The following is a 25,483-nucleotide window of genomic DNA, read 5'->3' as shown; positions in this document are numbered from 1 at the left end:
GCTAGATCCAATACTAGTCTCAGGCTTGATCGACTGTTTATGTCTAAAGGATATAAGGAACATCTGTAGTTTGAGTTTGATTGTAGGGTTTTAGCAGCACTTAAGCATTGACTCATTTATCATTTACAAAGTGAATCAAATAAGATTTACTTAAGTATGAAAGTGGCTGAACTATGGATTAGATATTGTATTACTTATTGCAAAGTTACTAAATCAGTTCACACACATACATACAGACATAAAGGAATAGAAGTGTGGAGATACATTTACAAATCTATACCTGTTCAAAGTTCCCCATGAATTCAGTGAAATACACACGTTGAATGCTTTTGCATTTCTCAGCAGGCTAAAGGTTGAGCCTCGAGAAGCAGGTAAATCAGCCCAGGTCCCATCGTCAGCTTTTGGTGATGGTGCCCCTAGTATCACAAACTTGGGTGTTTGTGACTTCTGAGAGACACCTCACTCAGGGAGATGCTGTTTGCAGCCCGCTGCAGTCCAGGAGTGCTCAAAGTGCCTCGCTCAGGACTGCTGTTCATAGTTTGGAGGTGATAGGCTTTAGTCATCAGTAATTGTCCATCCTGGCTGCAATCTGAGTCTGTAATCAATGGAATTTTTCTCAGAATTCCATTGACAGTGGTATCATACCATTTGGAGTCATAACAGAGAGTGTTCCCAGGCTTGTTAGGGATGATACAATCCAGATAAGGAATGCTCCAAAGATAGCAAGTGGTGGTGGTGTTCGGATAGGGGATGTTTCTGGTACAGCCATGCCATTTCCCATCTTGGCTGTGCAAGAGGTGCTGGTACAGTCAAGGGATGCTGAACTGCCCAAGCTGTTACAGAGATGCTAAGGCCTAATGGGGATTCCTGAGGTTGTAGAGCCACCCAGGGGAGGGGGTGAGATGCACCACCACAGGAGGCAGTTACAGCTCACTTTCATGAGGTTTCATTGTGGCAGTGCGGGTATTTACACTTCTGATGGACATTATATTATCGAGGTATAGAGGAGTTGTACCTGGGGCCTTGATGGTAGAGCTGTGGGAAACAGTTCTCCAGTATCACAGAATTTATCATAGTATAAAAAATATCTCTGGCATTAGAGTGAAATCAACATATTCATTGTTTATCTTGAGAAAAGGATGTTTCCTCAGCTGTGTTTCCCTTTTATGTATCTTTCTTAGTATTGTTTCTGTCTTCCTCCTCTGAAGTCCATTGACAGGTTTAACTTTCAAGATACCACGTTGTCACATCTTTTCTTTCTCCTGATGTCCACTTCCTGGACAGGGTTGATAGCAGAAGACATGAAGGGGAGGGTAACTTGACTCGGGCAAGAGGAGATTTTTCAGTATTTCAGGAAAGTTTCAGTTTTGATATAATTTTGGTGAGAAACTCTTATAGCTGAGAAACGTTTCACAATGAAAGTCAGTCCAATCCTGCAGAAAAAAGTATAGTCTAAAATATATCTTGGCCAGATTCCGTACTGTGATGTAAAACCTCTATATTCATTATTGATGCTGTTGTTAGAGGAAGGTCAGTTTTAGGTACATCACTAGCTTGGTGATCCCAAAGTACTGAAACTCTTGCAAATGCTTATTGCAGACACACAAACTAGTTTGACAGCTTTTGGCTCAGAGGCACGGGGAGGGGGTGACACAGATGGATGGTGCAGACTTGAACAGCAGGCTGAAACTTCAATACGTGTGAAATAAACATAACTAAACATAAACTGTAGCCATATTTCAGGTACCCCTTTCTATCTTGTGAACAAGAGAAAAGTCAGAATTCCTAGTTCAATTTGCATACTGTGTTGAGGGACTTTAAACTGACTGTGATCTTGACCCCTTTTCCCAAAGCTGAGGATCCATCTGTGTTCATGCTGCTGCCTGTAGGCACGCAGCTAGGGGCTCCTGGTGTTTTATCCTGTCTTTTTGCTCTGTGAAACAGCCTGTCTCTACCCAAGTGGGTTCTGCTGTCTGCATCTTCTGCTAGTGTCCTTGCAAATTACAACAGGGCAGCCAGCACCTGGCCCTGACATCTTTTACTTGTCCTGGTAGTGCAAGGCAGAAGCTCACTGTGATTAACCTAGCCTGCCAGTAAGTACTGACTTGTGTTTTGATGGGCAGTCAGCTATCTTGTGACCTGACTGCCACAGTATTTTTATGACTGGTTGGGGAGAGGTTGAGGGAAGGGGAAGACACTGCAGACTACTCTGAGGGGCACTGAATGAGTTAGGCATGAGGGCAGTGATGGCTCATTTAGGTTTGACTGGGTTCCTTTGTACCGCTTTCTTGGGGCAGGCTGTCATGGGGGACATTTAGTATGGGTAAAACTAATATGTGAGGCTTTTTCCCAGCTCATTTTGCTCACTGTTATTGACTGAGAAAACAAATTCTGATGCAAAAGGAACATAATAACACTCTGCTTTTTAATTATTATGTGCTTTGTTAATATTTATTTTGCAATAAGATAACAAATCATCTTTCATCTGTGAAGTTGAAATAATGAAGATGTAGTTTTAGTGAAGCGAGTACGCATCTTCTGATAGCTAGTTTTTAATTGTGTGGAGACCTTTCATTGTTTTATAGATGAGTTACATGATACAATAGTATGAATAGTAATACATAGAATAGATTTATTTAAAATCGAAATGCTTTGTTTTTTTCTTAAAGAATAAGACATATGCCAGTTCATGCTTAACTGTGAAATGAATTTTTTAAAAACTTTCTGCCTTGAAATGGCCCTAAGAGACTTTTTCTGGCATCTGAGTAAATGTGCTACCTTTTTTATGTTTGCAGCAATTCATCGAAACAGTCCCCGTCCTGTAAAAGTACCTCGGTGCCATAGTGATCCACCAAATCCTCATCTTATCATCCCTACGCCTGAAGGCTTCAGGTATTTAGCATTAGTAGAGTTCTAAACTGGTTTATCCTCTCTTGGCTACGCTGGCTGTCAGTAAGTGGAACACCTTTTCTTTCTTGTTGAGGGCAAAGCAGCAGAAAAAGCTAGCATGTTAGTGGTTGAATTTTATCGATGTACTTTTAAGGACAATATTGTGTTAGTGGTCTGAATTTTATCAATGTGCTTTTAAGGACAATATTGTTTCTTTTTCTCCTCTGTGCCCTCCCCCTTTATTTTACAGGTTTCTATTGGTGCATGCTTTCTCACTTAGAAGTCATTCTTATCCCCTTTGTCTTTCCTGAAATGTCTTTCAATGTAACAAGCATTAATTCAGTGAAGACTGTTCATCAACAACATTTTTATTTCCTTCCCCACTTTGAATAGCTGCATACTTGCCTGTGACGTTACTTTCTGTAGCTTAGCATAGATAAGACTTAAAAATGTAGCATTCTGGAATATGGTGGCATTTCTGCGTAGTTACCAAACTGCTGTGAGGAAGCTTAAAGCAATGGATAATTTTCCTTCCCTTTGAAAGAGTTGACATGAGAACTAATGCAAAAATAGTTTTGAGAAATTTAAAAATAAACTTCGCCATACATATTTTCACACAAAGAGAGGGATTTGTTTTTCAGGATCAGCACAGTGACAAGCATTTCATTTGACTTTTTTTTTTTTTTAAGTTGCTTTGCTGTTGGCAGAAACTAGTACTACTGTAAAGATTTGGAGATTTTTATTTTGAAGATGGTGATTATTGTACATATTGGTAGCCTCTGAAGCTTCTGAGACCCTGAATTATTCCACATAAAAGTCTTTATGTACTTGAAAAAGCTTTAAAGTCAGGCCTTATTATGCACACTTCAGAATTTGATTTTTAAAATAAACTTTCAACTCCGTACTTTTTTGTACTGTTTCTTGAAGTTTTTCTTCTTGCCACAGCACACGGAGTGTCCCTTGTGATGCACGGAACCATTGCAGCGTTGCTGTCAGTCGCCCCGCTCCCATCGGTAGCGACTCAGCTCAACCCAAACCTGTCAGCAGTGCAAATGATACCAGGTAGCTCTGCTCCATGACGTAGCAGCCTCATTCTACTTACATCACCCATATAACTGTTTCCACAAACTTGAGTCCTAGTAGATCATTTGCAACGTACTTTTCCGTCCCATCGTGTCTTCCACTGGTGCCTTCATTCATGTTTGACTTGAGCAAAATCCTATGTCTTAGAAAGAGATAAGACCACTTTCAATTTGAAACGTCTGAACAATATGGTTGTTAAAGCATGCCGTTGTGATGTAGATTACAAATTTACTCAGTAAAAATGTCCATGAAATTAAAATGTACCAGTCAGTAAATTGGTGTAACTTCACTAAATAATTAGGATTGATAAGTAACTCTGCACTAAGATGACTGTAACATGCAAATAAGCCCTAGGATATATTTGTTTCATGTTAGCTAGCAGTTTTGGTATTGTTATTGTCTGCCATAAATACTTTGAAATACTATATAGTGGCAAACATAGAATTATACACATAAGATTTCAGGAGGTTTTTTTTATTTCTTGTTACACCTTTGGCTTTTCAGACTTGTGCAGAATAAACTTACTACGAACAAACCCATTCCTATATCAGGGTATGTAACAGAAACCACTCCTGTGTCGTCTGTTTGCAGAGGTCACGAGTGGATTTTTTGGTAGACCTGTGTTAGTACTCTTTCTTGCTTTTTGGCCTCTGATTTGGCAGTAGTATTTCAGACTGTTCCTTCTTCCCACACCACAGTCAGACCTCTGACAAGTCTCCCAAGTTCCCTAATGTTACTCTTTTGTAAATTTATTTTTAAAAATTATTTTCCCTGCACCCCTGCCTCTGAAAATCCTGCTATTCACACAATGATATAATCTTAGGATTTATAAATAGCTTTTTAGGTTTTTATTTCTGCGGCAGAGTTTAGAACTCTTGTACAAGATTTTAGCTCCCTTCTACAAGAGATCTGTATGAATGGAGACACATGATCTTGACTGTTTCACACAGCTGTGGAGAAAATAAAGGACAGGTAATGAAGGAACAATAGATTGATAGTGACCAAAGTGAACTTAGATATGACTTGATTATGAATTATTTATTTTTAATAAACAATTTCCAGTTGTTAGCTAACAAACTGTTGTGGTTTGTAGATTTGTTACCAGATGCACAGTAGAATCATGTGTTGAGGTGTTCAGAGGGAAGTTGCCAGTTCTTACATAAGATCTTCCCTGCAAGTCTTTTCAGCTTATTTTTATGAGAAGATATGACTTGCACCCTACAGTAGCCTTTAGATGTACAGCTTGTGAGTCTAGGCCCTGTTTGTTTTAGGTTGAAAATACATCCTGATTTTTTTGTCATTCAGACTACATGAATTTGTTATATATCCTTCATGCTTTTAAGTCCACTGTTGAAAAAGAGCAGTCAGTAGTCCGCAGCGCTATCTATTTGAAAAGCCCTTCTCAAGTAACATTCTAGAGATTTTCACTGACAGGTTCTGGTGTCTTTATAAGCTGAAAGGGTGATGGTTAATTAGTATTTATGATTTTTAAAATGAAGAACTTCTTTATTTGATAATTAGTCTTTACACTACATATGAAGGGAAATTTTTCATATGTACAGCACTTTGAGCCAAGGCAGATCTTTGAAGTTAGTTAATTTTTCGGGAGGGGGGTAGGAGGCTAGTTTTTAATTCTTGAAGGCTTTGTTGTGATTTTTATACCACCTAACGCAACTGTCAGGTTTATAATTTGACACACTTGAATATAGTAGTATATCTTTTAATGTTTTCCACATGTATGTCCTTTACAAATATTGGTCTAAGTGTGAAGGTTGTCATTTTGACAGTTTCTTCTAGTTCAAGGAGGTAGTCATTAGGAAGAAAAGAAATGAGAATTCTACTTCTTAGTTGCAATCAAATGCATAATATTTTCATGGGTTGTAACATGAAAGGTGATGTGATTGCAGCATTTTAGTTGAATCACCTATGCCTATTTTTCAAAGACTTGCATTTCTCTTAGCTCTGTTTTTACTTCTTGTTAATAAAATATCCCATGTTTATTACACTTTTTTTTTTTATTATTCACTCCCTGGATTATAAAGTAGCATTGTTTAACCCCCTGTTTTGCCTAGGAAGAATTTGAAGAAAAAAATTACTAAAGCAGAGGCAGAGTTTTGGAGGCTGTTGGGGTTGTTTAGAGGCTTTGTTTATTGAGAAAGGCAAAATATTACAACATAATATATTTATAGCAAATTTCTGGGTTTAATATAGTTAAAAGAAAGTTGCAAACTTTAACACATTGCAGTCTTAATTATGTATTTCATTTATTTGTACTCCAAAAGAGAAATGGAAGCTGTTGGATCAAGAAGTGGTTTTGTGGTTTTATATGCAAGAAGTTTCAGGTCCAGCTGCTGGAATAGCACAAAACCAAAAATTTCATACGCTTCCCAGAAACTCTTTAGACATTTATTACATGACTGTAGGCATTAAATATCTATTGAAAGCTGAATGGAACTTGAAAATCAATTGTACTAGGCACTGCGTAGTGCACAAATGCCACCATAGTTCTGTTGAAGTTCTTTGTTGTTTATTTTGGGGTTTTTTTTGTCAAGAAATAGCTTAATATAACTAGAAAGTAAGATCCATAGCAGCGGTACCTGGTTGTTTACATTATGCTTTCTGATTATTACATTTACACTATGTTCGTACTAATGACCTTTATTAATATTTAATTCCTGAGCTAGCTAGGGTTATTATTCATAATTCTGTATTTATCCAGGACTGGAGCAGAAATTTAGCAAGTCTTCTCTTTTTCTTTGTTTCTTTGTCTGGCAACATACACACAGTCTTTCTGGATGCAAACAGTAAAAGATCTGGGTGGCTAAGAGGGACCTGAAATGGATTTTAGACACCTGCATTCCAAGTGATGATACTTAAGGTCCTCTGTTCAGCTGCTGGCCTCATTTTAGAGGTGGTTTAGCTTTGCTTGTTTTTAAGCTCTTTGTGCCTCTAGAATTATTCCTGTGTGCTGAGAATAACCTCAGCCTTCTTGCTGATTAAAATCTCAACTTCCTGAAGAGTGCCGAGGATTTTCACTAATGCAGTCTCAGTTCCTCCACAAACTTCAAAGATTTAGTTGGCAGTAGTAGGGAGTGGAAAGCAAGCATCGTATTGAGAATGTTCACGTGGGAATAGTGTGTCTTGGATTTTTGGCTTCGGTTCTCAAGATTGTGAAGGTTGTGTCTCTTTCTTTTTTTAAACTATGATTAGGTAATAGTTGGATACAATTCAGAAGCAACTTCAGGGATGTAGGGAAGTCCTCTCATAGTTGTGTGCACTTTGATGCCAGAGATCTTTCATCTTTTTGTAGTTGTTAGCCTTCGGTGAAGGATTTAACAGTGTTCCCTGCTTTCCAGTAATGTTTAGCTCGTACCTCTAAAGCATTATGTTAAAGGAGTCATCAGTCACAGCTCTTTCCCCCCACGCTTTAAAAATTGAAATGGAGCCTTGTCTGAAAGGAGTTATTGTAGAAAGACTTTAATGAGGAATTTATAGCTCTAAACCGGGAGTGGATTGATCGATGTCTTGGGCTGGAGGAATGTGCCTGAAGATTTAAGACATATCTCTCAGTATTGTTTCGCTTTCTGTTCAGCATGCTTATTCATCTGGGTCTTATTCTGATGTATCTGTTTCTACGCTGTGCTGTCTGGAAGAGCTAGGGCCTCCAAGCAGTCAAGCTGCTGTCGTTTAACAACTGTCCTTCCTGTCAACTGGCTTGTGGCTCTGCCCACTAGTTTTGACTTAATGATTACGGACGGTGACTGTATTTGCAGCGCACTAGAAGCATATGAATGCAGTTACCACCCTTCATCTGACAATGTGGCTCACATTGTCACCCAGCTGAATCGCTTTGGATTGCATATCCAAACCTGGCACCAGCTGCATCCTGCAGCAGCTTAGTAGTATGTTACAAGTCATTAAAGTGGATTCTGTTATTATGGGCAAGTAACAGTTTGAAGTAGTTTAAGCTTTTGAAGCTTAGGGTATTTTCATAGAGTGATGTAACTAAAATTATATAAAAAGTCTTTGTTCAGGGGAAAAAAAGATAGAAAGGGTTTTCAGTTTACTTCTCAGCATCAGTTTTTCTTTCATGTTACTTTCATGGTTCACGTCCTAGGCTTCAGAGGTTCTTTCTCTTTGAAACTGCAGTTAAATTGTCACCAGTAGTTTAGTGCAATGCTAAGTTAATTAGTACAATGGCTCTTTTTAACAGGGGTTCCAGTGTCCCTGAAAATGATCGACTGGCTTCAATAGCAGCTGAGTTGCAGTTCAGATCCCTTAGTCGTCACTCCAGTCCCACTGAAGAGCGAGAAGGTGATTGTCACAGTAACAGATTGTGACCTGGATGTGCAGATGATTTATGTCATTAACATATTTCTCTCTGTTCCCAGTTCTTACCCTTGCAAAATTTTTTTTTTCACCTTTTCCCATTCAGAAATCTTAGATTTTAAACTTCTAGGCTTATATTGTCAGAGCAAGTTCTTCTGTTTTCAGACATATCCACTATTCTCTTGCCTTTCATATTGTTTCTGAATTGTACCTGAAGGAATTTCCTGGTGTCTTACTAAGTTACAGCATTCAAAATGAAATGGGTAACGTTACTGCTGAATTATATACCCCATTTGATAGCAAATTTCTAAATGCTGTTAATGAGGTATGAACTGGCCCCATCAGACAGCGAAGAGTTTTCTGACCAGTTCTTTGACTACCACTGTGGTATTCATCACAGAAATACTTGCTGTTAATTGAATCCTGGAAGAAGGGACAGGGTGTGTAACTTGATGTCCTGATCAGGGCTCCTCCTTCAGGTTTCCACAGCCGCTGTATATGTGGTATTTATTACAACAAATACTCGGACACATTGATTGTTAAGATAGTGTGTTCTGTGCAAATTAAAATGAACTACAAAATCTCAAGCGAAGTAGAGTTGATGTGGTCATCCTGCAAAATGAAAGCGATTTCGAAGAAAGAAATGCCTTAAAAATTTATACTAAGAGGTGTGAGGGATTTTTTTGGTTTGCTTTTTAAGCAGATGTTGAAAATACTGTCTGCCTCATGCTTATTCCCCTTTTAATGTATCTGTATGAATGGGAAACTAGCTTAGATTGGAATGAATATAGGTCTCCCTAAGGAACCTTAGGAAGACTGTTTTCCTGCAGATTTCTTACATATTTGATTGATTATGAGTGCCCTGACTTGTAATGCTTCACTCAATTGTGGAAGGAGATCTCTGTTCCTGTATAAATTAAACCCTATTTCGGAATAGCTTTCACAATTTGTTTTCTGAAGAGAAGCCCTTTTTGAATTCAAGAGCATACGTTGCTATATGGTTGCCTCGTATACTTGATAGGTGTTATAAGTCCTGATATGCAAGATCTCCGCTTCTCTGAATATAGTGGCATAATCTTTAATGTGAGATAAAGCCACCTTCATGCTCACAGTATTATTTCTCTAGAACCATCGTATCCAAAAGGAGATTCGAGTGGCTTATCCCGGAGGAGTTGGGAGCTCAGAACTTTAATTAACCAGACCAAAGGTAGGTGTTTAGGAGTCACCATAATGTAATGCCAATTAAAATAGTGCTGTAATAAAAGGATGACTCTTAGTTTTCACAGTGTCGTGCATAGGAAAGGGAAAAAATAAAATCCTGACTGCAGATAGAAGATACTGCTAACAAAATCACAAAGTGTACTCTTTTGAGGTAGGAGTAGTTATATTCTATAAAAGTTACATCTTTTCAGTTTCTGAAAGATGGTAGCAGTGTTCTTCAAAATGAGTACATTCATTACTATACCAAGTGTAGAAGTTTGCTGTCCCTATTCAGTGCCCCATTATGAACTGCATGACGGTAGGAAACACTTCCTCACTTCCTAAGAGATCTCCCCAGCATGGGATTTTTTTATTTTGAGTGTCTAACAGTGCATGATCCTATACTTTCCCAAATTCAAGGCTATTATGGGTCCCCTTCCTCTCTGTCCTGCTGCTTGTTTTCATGAAACTTAAGTAATGATTACTTTCGAGATTCCTGTACCATACAGATACATACATGTTGATTGCTTGCATATATTGTGGCAGGGTGGAACCTCATGAAGCATTATAAAAACTGGTCTCTTATTATGTGGCTGAGACAGAACACAGGAGGAACAGCAAAAAAAATTTCTGAGCTCTAGAAGGCTTATTTTTTATTTAGAACATAAGCATTGAAGGAATTGAGTTTGTTTAAACTGGAAAAGAAGAATGAGGGAAGACTTGAAAATTACTAGAAGACTGCTGTAATGGGACCTGTTTTTACTGTCCACTGTGAATAAGGAAGATTTTGGTTTAAAACTACAGCAAGGCAGATTTAGTGTAGATGAAGTGGTATTAATTATAGGTGGGCAGTAGAATATACCATTTGGAAGTATCAATATCTCCATCTTTTGGAGACTGTTAGAAACCGTTTAGACAACTGTCAGTCAACAGTGGAAGACGTGTAATTTTTGTGCTTTACAATGAGGGGATAAATTAATGCTGCCCTGACACTTCTTCTGGACTCACTCGCTAAGATTCAGTTTCATGGTAGGACTGGAAAGCTGGAGATATATAATACTTCTAAATCTTTTGAAACAACAGACGCTGTGAGTTTTCCAAGAAACCTTTCATGTCTCTGTAGAGCAAAACATTACCTGTCCTTCTTTCCTTGGTGCTCTTAGTGACCCTAACACAATTTCCACTGGTGGTTAGTTGCAGACCAAATGCAAACAAGTGCATTGCATTTCATACATTCAATTTCCTTGAATCAAGTAAAAGATAATTAGAAAAGTACCAGCATTTTCATTTTACTTCAGTTTCATATGTGGTAGTTTCGTATGTGATTACTGAAATGTTTTATTTTTTTTCCTACAACTTAAATTAGACTCACAAAATAGTTGTGAGTCTGAACTGTGAGTTTGAACTCAGGTTGCTTCACGTGATATCAAAAGGTAACAAAATACAAACACAGTGAATATTTCTCAATCAAGGAAATTGTTCATCACTCTTTTTAGACACTGCTTCCAAGCAAGCACCGATTGAAGCTGTTCAAAAGTCTGTTCAATTGTTTGAAGAAAGGAGATACAGAGAGATGAGGAGGAAGAACATCATTGGCCAAGTTTGTGACACACCGAAATCTTATGATAATGTCATGCACGTAGGTTTGAGAAAAGTGACTTTCAAGTGGCAGAGAGGAAACAAAATTGGTATGTTTATTATACGTTCATTTATCAGGCTAAAGTACCAAGCTTAGTATTTTTGAAGGACATTTAAGACTATCTTTTGAAATCTTGGGTCTCAGCATAGGTAATAGTAGCTTTACTGAAATCAGAATATTAAAATACTGTAGTAGCTAGGATTTCTTTTATGTAGGACTTCAGTGAAGTTTTCACTGGTCAAATAACAAGAAACAAATGAGGAGAAGGATTTGGTTAGGACAATTATTTAGGTATGGTCCTGTGATTCCTGCATGTGTTTAACTGTGTAAAATGTTTGATGAGTTCTGCTTTTGAAGAACCAGAAATATGAATGGAAATGAGCACAAACTTTGGGATTTGTTTAATTCACCAGTTGTTACCCCCATACAGTCATTGTTTACTCCCTGGTTTGGGATTTGTGGGGAAAATCCTCATATTCATGAGAAGGTGTCTTTCAGGTCAGCCTGTTAATGTAATGTTTTTACTCTTCATCAGCTTGAATTCAGGACTATGAGTGTAGTATTAGATGTTACAGGTTAAAAGCTACTTTAAAATTTTAAATTAAAATAAAGGTAAATAACCTTGGCAAGCTGTTTTCAGCGATGTTTTCTTATTGCAGTTGATGTACATGTTGTTTATTTCATGTAGTGTAATTAGTTTTTCTTATTTTAATTGTGCAGGTGAAGGCCAGTATGGGAAGGTCTATACCTGTATCAGTGTTGACACTGGAGAGCTGATGGCTATGAAGGAAGTGAGTACTCTGTATACAAGAATCACTGTTGTCCTTGTTTTTTTCCCAAACCACATGGGCATGATTTTAGCAGGCATTAAGGATTTCTGAACACTGTTGTTAAGTAATGGGGAAAGAATGGGAAGACGAATTCTTTCTTCATGTAGCCACATCTGTTATTATTACTTGTTCCTCCTTAAGTTGCTTAAACTTTTTATTTTCAGTTTACCATTTTCAATTTAAATCTATGTAAAATGGATTTTTTTTTTTTACTTATCTCATGGGGTGTTGTGAACTTAATGAATGCTTGCTTAATATATGTGAACTCCCATTAAGAGATCTTAAATTATTTTGGAAAGACTTTTCTTAGTGAAGACTGTACACAGACTTACATTTTACTTTGCGATATTCCCTCTCACATCTTATTCCTTTTTTCTTCATTCCGTAGAGCAGAAAATTGGAAGTATTACATTGGATGTTTTTATGCTTCTCCTGTAGTTTAAATGAGCTAGGCTGAGTCACAAAACTGTTGACTAACCTGGTGGGTACAGAAAATTTAATTTTGAGGATAGAAGAAAGTAAAACTGTGTAGGCAGAGAGATCTGTTTTCCCTGTGGCACTTTGTTTTTAAAAATATTTGTATTGTTTAGTTTTATTGCATTTCTGCATCTTCAGACAACTGTGAGCATCAACTGTTCACAACAGTTACCATGCCAGCCATTTGATGCCAGAGCAGTTATGTTTTATGAGCCAGTTCCTCCACACATACAATATGTATGTGATCTCAAAGGTGTGGGGGGGGAAAAAAAAAAAAAAAAGACTGGGTTTGTGCTTAACTTCTTGTAACGCACTAATTCACTGACTAATGCAAACACTTGGAATTTTTTTGTTGTGTTTTTTTTTTCTCCTGATGCAATAACATTTTTCTGTCCATGAGTAGCGGTCTGTTTCTGGAATTCAGAGTTGCTTTCTAGATGCAAGTGCTTTTTACAGATTAGCATGTGTGTGCTCTTTAGCAGAAGTTCAAGTAAATTAAATGGACCTTGTTTGGGAGTCACTTCACTAGCAGGCTAAATGTACAGGATGCTGCCTTTTCCTGTAGTATTTTTAACTTCCAGAATTATTTAAACATTCCCAGCCTTCCCATTGCAGGCTTAAATGCAAACTCTTTGCAACTTCCAAATAAAAGGCTTTTCTGGATTTGCTTAAGAATACCTTGGGAGAAGGTTTATTTGTTTATTTGTAGTTAAAAACATTACATTCCCCCTGCCCCCTGAGATTTCTTTGGACCTTAGTGTCTTAACCACAGTGTCATTAAAATCTCTTCAAATGACGGAGCTCTTCCTGATGTTACTTTCAGATTCTCTTGCACTGTCTGTCTACCCCATTTAAGCTAGAAGGCAGGCTCAGAAGAGATACATATGTGCATACATGTGTGTATTGAAACATTTAATTAACAACATTTTGCTTTTATGATGTTTATAAATCATCATATTTGTATGCAATTTTCAAAGTTTGGTGTTCATTTTTGTTTAAGTTTGGGATGGTATTTTGGGGCTTTTGGTGTGATGATGCTGGTTTGTTTTTTTAAAAGAATGTAAACCTGTTGATTTGTGTTTGTGTTTATAATGGGTTGTTTGGTCCTTTTTTGTGGGGGTTGTTTTGTGGGGGTTTGGGTTTTTTTGTGGTTTTGTTTTTGTGGTTTTTTTTTTTGTTCCTTAGCAATTTGAAATAGTGGCAAAATAATGAAAATTCTTTCTTTCAGATAAGATTTCAGCCTAATGATCACAAAACCATCAAAGAAACAGCTGATGAACTGAAGATTTTTGAAGGCATCAAACACCCTAATCTGGTTCGTTATTTTGGTGTGGAGCTCCATAGGGTAAGAAAACATATTGGGGCTGTCTGATAGGGCAGCGAAAAAATTCTAAGCAGCTTTGGATCGTTGGAGGTTTCACTTGAGAACATTCTAGTTTAGCTTAATTGTCTGCATATCTCTGAATTGCAGTGTGTCTTTTTTTTCTCTGATTGTTGAGGTCTCTGAAATAGTTTGGACAATTTTTTTGGAACCTGTACATGAACACAGAAGGTTCACAAGAAGTGAATTGACTGAGTAATGCTGGAGCTATTGTATGCTGCTACTCTGTTTAACTACTCTAAAAGCAAGCTATATCATATATGGTATGGTAACTTCTGTATGCAGATAAAGACTAGACAGCCTAAAACCCTTCAGTGTTAGCAGCAGAGCTTGCACCCAATATCTTGTTGATTTCTGGAAAAATTTTGTGCTGGCATTTAAATCTTGATGCCAGCAAGTATATTAAGAAAGATCTTTTGGAATTCAGCTAACATCTCTTCAGAAGGATGAATGACTTTTCTTGCTTGAGCAGCAGAACTAATGAAGCCTGGTTTTCTTACGGAGTTGGATTTCAGAGTTGCATGCTGAGACATCCAGTATTTTTATTGCTCTCTGCTTCCCACATGCCCTTCCCACCTCCCCGTGTGAGTCTCAATCCTTCCTGTATCTACCCAGTGAGGTGGGCAGGGAACAGGACACCTGGTGCCTGGCTGGGAAGCATGTGTGTGGGTTTGACTGATTCGCTCAGTATGAGCGAGTTGATTTGCTGACCAGTTGCTGGTTTAGAAGGGCATAAAGGCTGCTCTCTGCATTTCTGTGCTTGGGGACACAACTTTGGGTGTCTGTGCCACTGGGGCATTGGTTTCTCAGGCTAGTTCTAAGAGCGTAGTGGCTTTGCCATCTTTTTGTATTAAATTAAGTCTGGCTGAAATTGCCTGAGCTTGCAGACAGGGAGAGGCAACAAGAACCTAACTTTTTCTTAGAGTTAGAGTTGGTATGCTTGTTCAAGCCACGGAAAGCAACAAAAAATTTGCCCTCCCCAAGCAATCAACACATGCTATTGCAGGAACTGGGGCAGGGGGGAAACCAACACCAAGCCCAAAACATCGTTTTACCTTTTTTCTAAACATGCAAAGGAGCTTTTTGTATTTCTGTGTAATATACCTACAGAATGTCCAAAGTGCTTTTTGGTTGATGCCAGAGTAACACATTTTATATCACTAAATAGTATCAACTACATAGAAACGATGCAGATGGACATGTAGCAGAGGTTTTCGATTTTCCTTAGCTGTGCAATAGAATATATTAGGTTGAAGAATGCCCAAGAGGAGGGGTCCTCAAACTACGGCCCACGGGCCGGATACGGCCCCCCAGGGTCCTCAATCCGGCCCCCGGTATTTACAGAACCGCCGGGGGTTGGGGGGGGGAACCAAGCAGCCGCAGATGGCCTCCTGCCGCTTCATCCATGCGCCGGCCCCCTGGTTAAAAAGTTTGAGGCCCCCTACCCAAGAGAATAGAGCTCTGAAGAGGTGATTTATTAGATCCCATGGATCCAATGGAAATACTTCCATTAAAACATTACATGGTACTTCCATTACTTTTCACAAACAACGAAAGATGGAAGGAAAACTTGATCCTAATTCAGTGTTGTTTTTTTTTTTAAAAAAAAAAGTTTTAAAAAAACAAAACAAAAACAAACAAACAAAAAACCCAGACAAAAACACAAACAAAACCCAATCAAATCCGGTTTGGTTCCCACAACAGGAAGAAATGTACATCTTCATGGAGTACTGTGATGAGGGCACTCTGGAGGAGGTATCAAAACTGGGCCTTCAGGAGCATGTCATTAGGCTCTACTCAAAGCAAATCACGGTTGCTATCAATGTACTACATGAACATGGTATTGTTCATCGAGACATTAAAGGTAATGTTAACCCAAAAAGGTAATGTTGTTGTTTCAGTGTTGTAGATGAGGGCGGGGGGGAGGGATGGGAGACGTATTTGCAGATTTAGCGCACATTATCTATACAGTCATTAAGTGTGTAAAGCCTTCTACTCATTTTTCGATATTCAGTTTGTAAGTTATTGGCTAGTTACATGCTCCTTTTTAAGTGCAGAACATAAAAAAAATGTTCACGGTTGGCATTGCAAACTCATACATTCTGCCCATGATTTATATATTTTCTGTAGAGGTGGTTAAGATTGTTGGGATTCATCCAAACTCAAATTTCTGTCCTTGTATTTTTATATACTGAGTTATGTAATGTTGTTTTTCTTCTCATGTATGCAAGAAACAGTTGCGTTCTGTGGGAGCTGACGAGCAGTGTACAGTGCCAGAGTTGTTCATCAGAACTTTTCCTTGTGATCCCCATTTTCCAGAAGAGTGTTAGGATTCAGATGAATGGTTGATTAAGCATGGTAGTAAAAGAAGTTAACGGGGTATGGTAAAATTACTTATCTAGTGGGTTTTTTGCCATACATTTATCTACTCATGCCCGGCTCTCAGCATTTGATTATAAAATGAGCAGACTGGAACTACAATAACTGAAGGGGGTTTGGTTATGGCATTTGCTTAAGACACCCAGTGTCAGTCCACATATCACATTCATTTTTCTTTTCCTGCACCTTCCAAGAACATCCTCCATGTCTAGTTATCTTGGTTTTATTAGTCTGGCATATTTTGTTCACCTATGGCAGAAACTTAACAGAAGGTAGGGGAAACAATGCACACGATATGCCCTGCGAATGCTCATTTTATGACAAGGCAGTGCAACCCAACGATGCTGGGTTTCTATGTCCCTCTTGCTCACAGGGTTTTGAATCACCGCAGCAGTGTAGGAGGTTCCCAGTTGCTCTTGGTCCTTTGGCCTCGTGCTTCTCATTTGGGAAAAGAACTATCTACGATCCAGAGGCCTCCCACCCAGGTAGGCCACTCTTGAGTCAGTTTTGGCTTTTTTTTCCTAGAAAATACTTTCCCTTACACCCATTCCCTGGCAATCTTGCCTTTTCTGGTTCTCCTTCCTCACCAAAGGTTTCTCGCTAGTTGTGAATTTCCCTCTGTGCTTTTCACAGTGCCCTCCTTGCCCTTTACTTGATCGTTCCATATCCAGGTTCTGTTTAGCTGGATTACACTCTCGTGGAAGCTTGTTGTGATCAAAATCCAAGGCTGGCTGACAGCGATTTCTTTTGTGCTGCTCTATGTCATTGCTGATTTCTGGATATATTTCTAAGTAGGTCTTCCTCTCGTTGGGGAAATGCAGTGAAGCGAGAAGAGCTGGTTAACAGAACTGTGATGCTATGTTATCTGAGAGCATTTCTGTTGCAACAGGTTCCTCATATTTAAGGTTGGGGTATTCCTTGAGAGTAACAGCAGCTGTAAACAGAGGGTGACTCCAGACACATCTATGTGTAGAGCTTCCTGAAACTTAATGACAGAATATGATGACAGACCACAGAGGGTATTTTTATAAAGGATGCGTGATGTTACATTGCAAGTCTTTTGCTCTCTGTCTCCTTTTATGCTAATGTTGCATCCCCATTTTTTCAGGCTAACAGTAAAGAAAACTGGTTTTAATTTTAGCTCTTATGTAGTCAGGTACTCTCTGTTTTTTCTGGTAGGGAAGAATGATGTCATTCAGACTGCTAAAACTGCTTTTCTGTGGAAATCTTGCTGTCGGATCACACTAGATCTCTCATGGCCAGTTTGCTAATCACTGTGGACCTGTTTCTTTTAGCAGATAATAATAAATTCTTAGAGTAATTGTTTATACGTATCCTGCAGTTGTTGTCTGCAAGGACCTTGTGCTCAAAAATTGAGCCTTTCGGTTAGTCGTGTCTGCTTGTGCCACTGGTGTCTTTTGGATGGTATTACGGCATCCAGTTCTGTGAGTATAAAAGGTGAAGCAAGATACAGCTGCCTCCAATCTTTTTTTAACCTGTGGGTGTGAGAGCACACTGAGGGCTGGTTGTTGTTACACTTGGCTGCACTGTTTTTGATTTGTTTGCATCAAGGTGTAAAGTAGTTGGTGCTAGTATGTAGCAGGTGATTTAAGTCTTTTGGGCTACTTTTTTAATCTCTATTCTGGGTACGGGATTTTAAACCCTGTGGCAAAGGTGGGATTCTTCAGTTGTAATTACTTCACTTTTCGCAAGGAAGCTGTTCTGCTCAGTGTTTGAGAATGATGGAATATTTAGCGCAGAAGGGAAGCTCTGGACATCTCTGGCTGAGCCCTCTGTTCAAAACAGGGCCAACCTCAGTGTTGGATCCAATGCCAGATTAGATGGGATTGCTCAGTACGTTGGTTAGTTGAGATATGTGTATCTCCAGGGATGGAGATTCTCTTTTCTCTGGGCCCCATCCTCATGACTGACCTGTCTTCATTGTGAAAAAATGTTTTCCTGATACCTCCTGGGAATTTGCAGGGGTTGCTATTTGTATCCAATGTCCTTTCACAGTGTGTCTTTGAGGAAAAAGTCTGTTTCAGTCTTCTTGATATCTTCCCATTACGCAGGTGAAAACAGCAGTAAATTCCGTGCCTGCACGCGCTCCCCAATCTTCCCTTCTTCAAGCTAAACAAACCAAACAAACCGGTCTCGCAGCCTCTCTTCATACATCATGTGCACCAGCCCGTGGACAATCTTGATGCCCCTCTGCTGGGTCTGCTGCAGTATGTCGATGTCTGTCTTGTACCGGGGAGCCCAAAACCCAGACACAGCGCTCCCAAGCATGGTCTCACAAGTGCTGAATTGAGAGGAATTAATCACTGAGGTCATGTCTGGTGCTTTCTCTCTGGGGGAGAAGGGCATATTCCTGAAGAACGCTTAGACTGTTTTCAGAGTGAATACAGAAAATGACGGGATTGTATCTGAAGCTTCAGCAAATCGGAAACCTGTGAAAGAGACGCTCCAGGCCAGGAAGTTTTCATCAAAGTGTTAGTGTTCTCTTGTTAACTTTGTTGTTAGCTCAAAGTTTCTGCCATTTTTGCCTTCCTGTCTTCATGATGAGCATAAGGGAGGGAAAGTCATTCAGCAAGAGAATGGAAGGCTCTTCAATGGGAGACCGTGGGCATGTGTCACTCTTTCTAAGAGACTGAGTAAAAGAGGATGCCAACGCTGATTTTTCGCATTAAAGGGTAGCATTTGACCTGCTTGTTTCTTGAATGAATTTGGCTGCTGCGCTGCTTGGACTCACAGTATTTACACCAGCACCTTTGGAATACCACGCTAGTGCATTTTTCACTGCACTTAATATGTGGCTGACTCAGCACAGAGATACAAGGCATGGAACCTCATTTAAATGTTTTGGGTTGTTCCTGTTGTTTGCTCTAGTAAGGGTATGGCTTTTGACACTTGCGCTTTCTTTGCAGTCTGCCCAGAAGGTCTTGTGGTATAAATGGCAATAGGGCAGTGCAGAACTGGGCCATTTCTTGCATCTGCCAGGTACTCCCTGAAGATGCTTTTGATAGTGTACGTGTAGGAGGAGAGAAGTCACAGACGGGCATGTTGTGCCTTTTTGTTGTTTAAACCATGTTCTCTGGTTTTATTTTGCTTATTAACCATTCAGATACGGTAGGAATTTTGTTATGTTCCCAGCAGTATTAACTGTCAAACATAAAGAGCATTGAGCATCGTCAAAGTGCTGCCCTTGTGTCTCCTGTTCTCTTACTCAGGTCCTGCTGTGTTTGTGCAGGTTTCATCTAACAAGGACACCCTTTGTAAAGGCTCCTGGAGTTTGGTCTTTGTCTCTGAAGCAGAGACCATGTGTCTTACAGAACAGAGGCTCCAGCAGACAACTGATCAGATCACACAATGATCAGATGCACTGAACAGCAAATGCATACAGCAAATGTCAGTCACATGAGTCTTCAAGTGCCGTCTCTTTCTTTGTGGTGAAGCTTTGGCTTGTTGCTTTGTTCCATTGGATAGTCCGGGAAAAGTTCAGGAAAAGGCTCACAGGAGCTTTCACAGTAACATTTATGCTGAATTGTCATTACTTAGTTTTTTTAAAGGGACAAACTTTAATTAGAAAGGCCTTGTAAGTAGGTTCTGAACTGTATTAAACCAAACTATCACAACAGCTTTAGATTCAGTCAGAAGAGAGATCGTTGCACTTTAGCTCTGCCAGTTTCCACCTGCTGCAATAGTCAGAAACGGCTTTGCAGCCTTCTGTGAAATTTGCATGTTGCTTTCTTGAGGAATGGGAACACAGGTTTCCGAAACACCTTGTAGAAGCGTTTGCTAGTGACGGCCATTTTTCCTAAACTCTTTGTGTGGGCTAAGTGCACTTGCTTTCTATATGACAAGTAATTGCTTGAAAATCATTATAAAAAGAAAAGCTGCAGGCAGTAGTTCAAAGGAAAAAGTTGTTGATGGAGTAACTGTCACTCTTGTAATGCACTGCCTGCACTTGTGTCCCATCGAGCTGCCTTCTTGTACTGCTGTGGTGTGTTTTTGGATTCCGTGTCATTCGAGAAGCTGAGGGACGGTCTGCCGAGCTCCATTACACATGCCTGTGATTGTAGGGTGACTCGGGGCATGTACATCCCTTTGATGGCAAACTGCAGAATCCAGCCAAAGAATTCTAGCTTTGAGTATGTGCAGGCGCCTGAATGCCAGGTGTGGAAGACTTATGGACACAATGTGCAGAAGAGTTGTATTCATTGAAAGTTGTTCTTCTTTCAGAACTTGTAGAAGGCTTACAGTAAGGCAAAGGTTTATTTCTGTTAATGAGTTCGCACCTCCTTTTGGTGCAGTTCTGTACAACGCTTTTTGGACTAAATAAATCTTGCTGTAGTTATCAAGCATTCTTGTAGTAGTTAGAGAAGCCCTTTGAGAAATGGGCAGGGTTTTGGCATCATTGACCTGCACTGCCTTTTTTTGATTTGAGCTTTTTGAAGATTCTTTTCATTTTCCATGAATATCTTAGGGACACCCAGCCAAGCTAACTGGAAAAAGTCATTACCTAGGAGAACATAACACAAAGGAGGAACAGCCAAGAATTCCTGCACTGAGCTATGTTCAAGGTGGAACAAAAGTGAGAAACTTCTGAGGGTTGTATTTAGATGTGCCATTTTTAAAAGAATCTTCCGTGTGACATGGGAAAAGGCTGTGTGTAATGAAGTCCCCAATATTTGCCTACTCCTAGAGCAGGCATACAGTTTTGTTCTGTGTGTGCCATTCATCTTTCCTCAAGAGAGATCACAGCTGAAGCTGTGTTTCTGCCAGGTGACTCTTGCAACCTACTTGTGGTTTCATTGTGATACTTGCAGAATCCAGGATTTGGCCTGACAAGTGTATAGCGAGTTCCTTCTGCTCTACCTGTTACCTGTTGGCTGTCAACACGTGTTTTGGCAGGATGGTGAATGAAGGATAAACAGTGGCTATCAAAGCCACTTGGATTATTTTGCAGTGTTGTGTAGAGCGAGTGACTTGAAGCCAACCGCAGATTCCCCTTGGAGATTTTCAGCTGTGCTAGGGAAACTTTTTCCAGTGTAAGCCGGAGCGTAGCCAGCTAATAGACCAGTAGCCTTCCTCCAGAAGTTCTGCAAGTAGAGCACAACAGGAGTGGACATTTGGTAGTACATGTAATAAAATGCTGTAGGCTCCATTTTGCAAGTTGGCCGTGACGACACAGCTGTACCATGTCATCTGTCTTGACTCAGCAGAACTGAGAAGATGGCTAGCGGGAGGTACGCAGCAATGGCCTCTGCCAAGGAAGCTCCTTAAGGACAGGTGTTTTTTCGCAGTGCAGAGCTTACGAGGATAAGCACTGGAATTCATAAATCCCTGGAGGAGTAACTTCTTGTAATGAGCATGTATGGAAAGCTGATGAGTTTGCCTGCCGTGCTGCTTTGTTTTTTGAACACTTCTTGTTGTCAACTTGCAGTACACTTAGTGTTACCACAAGCCCACCAAAAATCCCATTGGCTAATGGCAATGTACCCTTTGGGGGACATATCTAACGCTATCATATTCCACACTTAATCCACAGGTAAAGATCTAAGTGTGAATTCAGCTATTATCTACTGTGTAACTTCCAAGAGTGTATTGAGGAGCCCTTACACCTCAATTCAGCCCTAGTTTAACAAGTGTTCCTGTTTTTCATTGTGTTTCCTAGGAGCCAACATCTTTCTTACCTCATCTGGACTGATTAAACTAGGTGACTTCGGCTGCTCAGTGAAACTGAAGAACAACACGCAGACGATGCCTGGAGAAGTGAACAGTACCTTGGGGACTGCAGGTGAGGAAGCACGTGCTAGGCAGGCATTTGTCTAGTTACCATAAAAGAAGATAACCTCTGCCAAAAGTCTGGGCAGGAGTACGATGATGTGTTTCAGAGAAACCTTATTTTACCTTAGCTAGTTAGATGTGCTTTACATCCGGAAGCCAAAATAATCAGTGAATGATGTAACTGGAGAGATTAAATGGTATTTTTGGTATCTATAAGATGCTGGAGCTTGACATTTTCTGGGGTTGTGTCTTTGCAGCCTTACTGAAACCGTACTGTTCTTAGTGAACAGCTGCTTAATCTATTAAAAAAAAAAAAAGAAAATAACTGAAAGCATATACTGTACCAGCATTTTCCCTACTACTTTTCAAACTGAAAGACAGTTACGCTGAAAACACGTCAAAGAACAAGAAGTCAGCAAACGACAAAAGTTAGCAATAAAAGCTGAGTGGTAGTTTGTTTCAGATGTAATAAAACCATTTGGTTTGCCCAGTTAATCAGTTTATACTAGTCCTTCTGCTGTATTAACTGATGACATCATATGTGTTGTTTCAAAGCGTACATGGCTCCAGAAGTGATTACTAGAGCTAAAGGAGAAGGGCATGGCCGCGCAGCAGACATCTGGAGCCTGGGCTGTGTCGTTATAGAGATGGTCACCGGCAAGGTAGGGATGTTTCGCATGCTGACAAGTGCAAACTATTCGTAGCAGCAGTTCCTCTGCAAGTTCTGGTCCTGCTCCCACCAGTTTGTCACACTTAAGTCTGCAAGTACTGGGGTGGTTTTTAATTTCCTGGGGTCCAGAAATACATGCCCTGTTGGATAGCAAGTTACTCGCTAAACCTTGCACTCAGCAATGCTGTTACTTGTTGCAGAGGCCTTGGCACGAATATGAGCACAACTTCCAGATCATGTATAAAGTGGGGATGGGTCATAAACCTCCTATTCCTGACAAAGTGAGCCCAGAAGGGAAAGACTTCCTTTGCCACTGCCTGGAAAGTGACCCAAAGATGAGGTGGACGGCCAGCCAGCTCCTCGATCATCCTTTTGTCAAGGTTTGTCTCATGGCTTTGGCTGCAAAGACTGCAGATGGGAATCGGAAATAGCTTTTAGTTGGCTTCATGGTTTGCAGCTAAGCTGCAGGGCTTGTATCCCAGTGGGAGGCTGGTATCAACTCAATGCTGTCCAGAAAACAAGGTGTGGCAACTTTTCAGAGGCACACGTGAAGCTGCTAGCACTAGAACCTTGGCGTGCACCACGCAGTGAACTTTCACTGCTGTTTTGAGATGCATTATCTTCATGTTAGAAAGACTTGTCAAGCTTCAGGTCGGTTAATTGGATCTGAAGGGCTCTGCATAAAGCTTCAGTGGGTTTGTATGCACTGGCTTCTACTGCATAGAGATGAGGGTCCCCTCCATAAGCAGCGAGACAAGTACCTGCTTGAGAACTCTACCACCCTTCGGAGCAAGGGGCTGCTTTTTTTGTCTGTTCATATTGAATGTTTATCTGGCAGTTTGCGTCACGATCTGCAGTTCTTGCACGTACTGTGGTTTGAGTCTTAAGAATAGGCAGATATTCAGAGCTACAAATGCAGGTGTCTTAGCAACTTCTTTTTTGAAAAAGCAGGAGCACAGTAGGTTACTGAATTCTGTCCCATTTTCCAGCATGAAGTTGTTCACGTTGGTATTCTGGGTCAGTAACAGCCTGTTTGGGATCATCACGCCTGTCCCTCTCATCAGTGCAGCTGTAGCCAGATCCCATCCATCGCAGGCAGAGTATTTCTTTAGGCACATTAAGAGTAGCGTGGTGGCAGTGGAAATGTCAGTATTGCCATGTCAGTGCTTCTGATTTGTTACTGTATAGGGAGCTTCAGAGATGTGTGATGGAAGGTGCTGAATAAGCTGATCTGCTGTCATCTTGCTGCAGTAGGAGGGCAACTGAATTAATTGTCTCCTGTCCCCTTCACAGGTTTGCACAGATGAAGAATGAAGTTATTCAATCTCTGGCCTTTTTTATTCTGGCAAGATACCTTTTAATCACTACTGTATGTAATATTTACATAAAGACTGTGCTGAGAAACAGTATAAAAGTTGAAATTACGAAGACTGCACAGGTGACGAGCGTCACTTTCTCTGCTGCTCCTCTATGTTTTACTTGGCACATGTTGCTCGTGTGACAGTGTCTGCAAGTTGGAAGAAGCTGCATGTTTCGGTGAAAGTGCCATTACTACTGTATATGGACCATACCTTTTTTGTTCTTTCTTCTGTTTCTCATTTGGATGAGAACCGTAATGTTAATATGTAGTATTTTTGAACTGTTTAGGTTCAGAGAAATGCTGTAGTGTTATCAGGCGTTATGGACCTTGTTTTTTAATCTGTTTGTTGAGTGCACTGACTGTGAACTTTTACCGGTTTTTTGTTTATTTGTTTTTGGCAAGCTTCAGATTTGTTATGCACAAGGCTGATTAATGAAATTTTAAAAAAAGTTTTTTCTCAATAAATGGTTTATTTTAGGAGTTGTGGGTGAAGGGTTTTTCTTCTGAAAATAAGTATGTGGGGTTTTGTCACACTGTAGCTTAAGACTGCTAAGCTAAACTAACCGCAATAAGCTTCTTTTATATTACAGTAGTCAATGTTTTGTCAAGTTCAAGACATGCAGTGTAAGATGCTTATTGCACAAGTGATAACAGAATTAAGGTGTCCCACCTTCATCGTCTCCTGAGGAAATAAAGGTGACTGCAATTCCTGACATCACCTGTTATGTCAGGGGTAGAGTCATGGTCTGAAATAACTTTCTTCTTGAACACAGATGCTGTGCACAGGGACGGGTCTGCACGGCATTTCTGTGGCCAAGAGGAGACTCAGTCAAGATTATTCTTGTGTTCTGTTTGGCAAAAACAAGAGCTTTGTAAAACTGATTTCTGATTCTGGACTTTGATTCTCTGCCCCCCCCCGCTGACTGTCATCAGTCACAGAAAATGGAGACAGGTTAGAAATGGTTAGCAATTAGAAGAAACAGTCTGCACCACTTGATCTAGTTATTTTGTTTGGCTCGCTGTTACAGGTGACTAACTGAAAACTGTTACTTGTAAGTATTAGTGGAAGTTTACATATTCCTGTTACAGCTTTAGACCTTAAAATGGGTAACTTATAAAGCAGAGAACTTCTTTTAATATCTGGCTTTATTCTAAATCCCATCTCCCCTCTTAATCCACATCATCCTTGGTTTTCTTACAGGTGTGGGGTTTTTAGCAGCTGAGTGAGCTGATAAAGAATGACATTAAAAGTCAGAGGTCGTTCACTGAAATCTAGAAAAAGCACAATGCAGTGTGTCTAGGCTCTCAAAAAATACAGTGCTGAATTTAAACAAAGACTTTCCCTCCATTCTCTTCAGTTCTCTGTTTTGCAGTCACGCTAGGAGGGGAAGCATGGCAGCATCCTCAGCAACAGACTGTGAAAGTACCTGAGGCAGGTGTGCCCCCTGGCCTGCTG

The 25,483-nt window shown here is 40.0% G+C and overlaps 1 protein-coding gene across 5 annotated transcripts in view; it reads left to right on the top strand.

The window, feature by feature from the left end:
* Nucleotides 1-24,507, top strand: part of MAP3K4 (mitogen-activated protein kinase kinase kinase 4) — an 83,398-nt gene extending 58,891 nt beyond the window's left edge. For 2 of the 5 annotated variants that reach the window (XM_080390533.1, XM_080390534.1), the window contains exons 16-27: nt 2,796-2,892; nt 3,835-3,951; nt 8,186-8,286; nt 9,428-9,508; nt 10,998-11,189; nt 11,861-11,931; nt 13,676-13,792; nt 15,533-15,692; nt 21,885-22,007; nt 22,553-22,659; nt 22,868-23,047; nt 23,961-24,507. In XM_080390533.1, coding sequence (XP_080246659.1) covers nt 2,796-2,892; nt 3,835-3,951; nt 8,186-8,286; nt 9,428-9,508; nt 10,998-11,189; nt 11,861-11,931; nt 13,676-13,792; nt 15,533-15,692; nt 21,885-22,007; nt 22,553-22,659; nt 22,868-23,047; nt 23,961-23,981 — 1,367 coding nt within the window. In that variant the 3' untranslated portion in view covers nt 23,982-24,507. Of the gene's footprint in view, nt 1-2,795; nt 2,893-3,834; nt 3,952-8,185; nt 8,287-9,427; nt 9,509-10,997; nt 11,190-11,860; nt 11,932-13,675; nt 13,793-15,532; nt 15,693-16,580; nt 16,693-21,884; nt 22,008-22,552; nt 22,660-22,867; nt 23,048-23,960 lie in introns of those variants that run through there. The other 3 variants (XM_080390535.1, XM_080390536.1, XR_013928637.1) reach the window with 2 other exon arrangements.
* The last annotated feature ends 976 nt before the right edge of the window (nt 24,508-25,483 follow it).

Source organism: Falco punctatus (genome assembly GCF_963210335.1).
Source record: "Falco punctatus genome assembly, chromosome: 5".
NCBI classification, from domain to species: domain Eukaryota; kingdom Metazoa; phylum Chordata; class Aves; order Falconiformes; family Falconidae; genus Falco; species Falco punctatus.
Note: the sequence above shows the minus strand (reverse complement) of the source record. Positions and strands in the feature narration are given on the sequence as shown.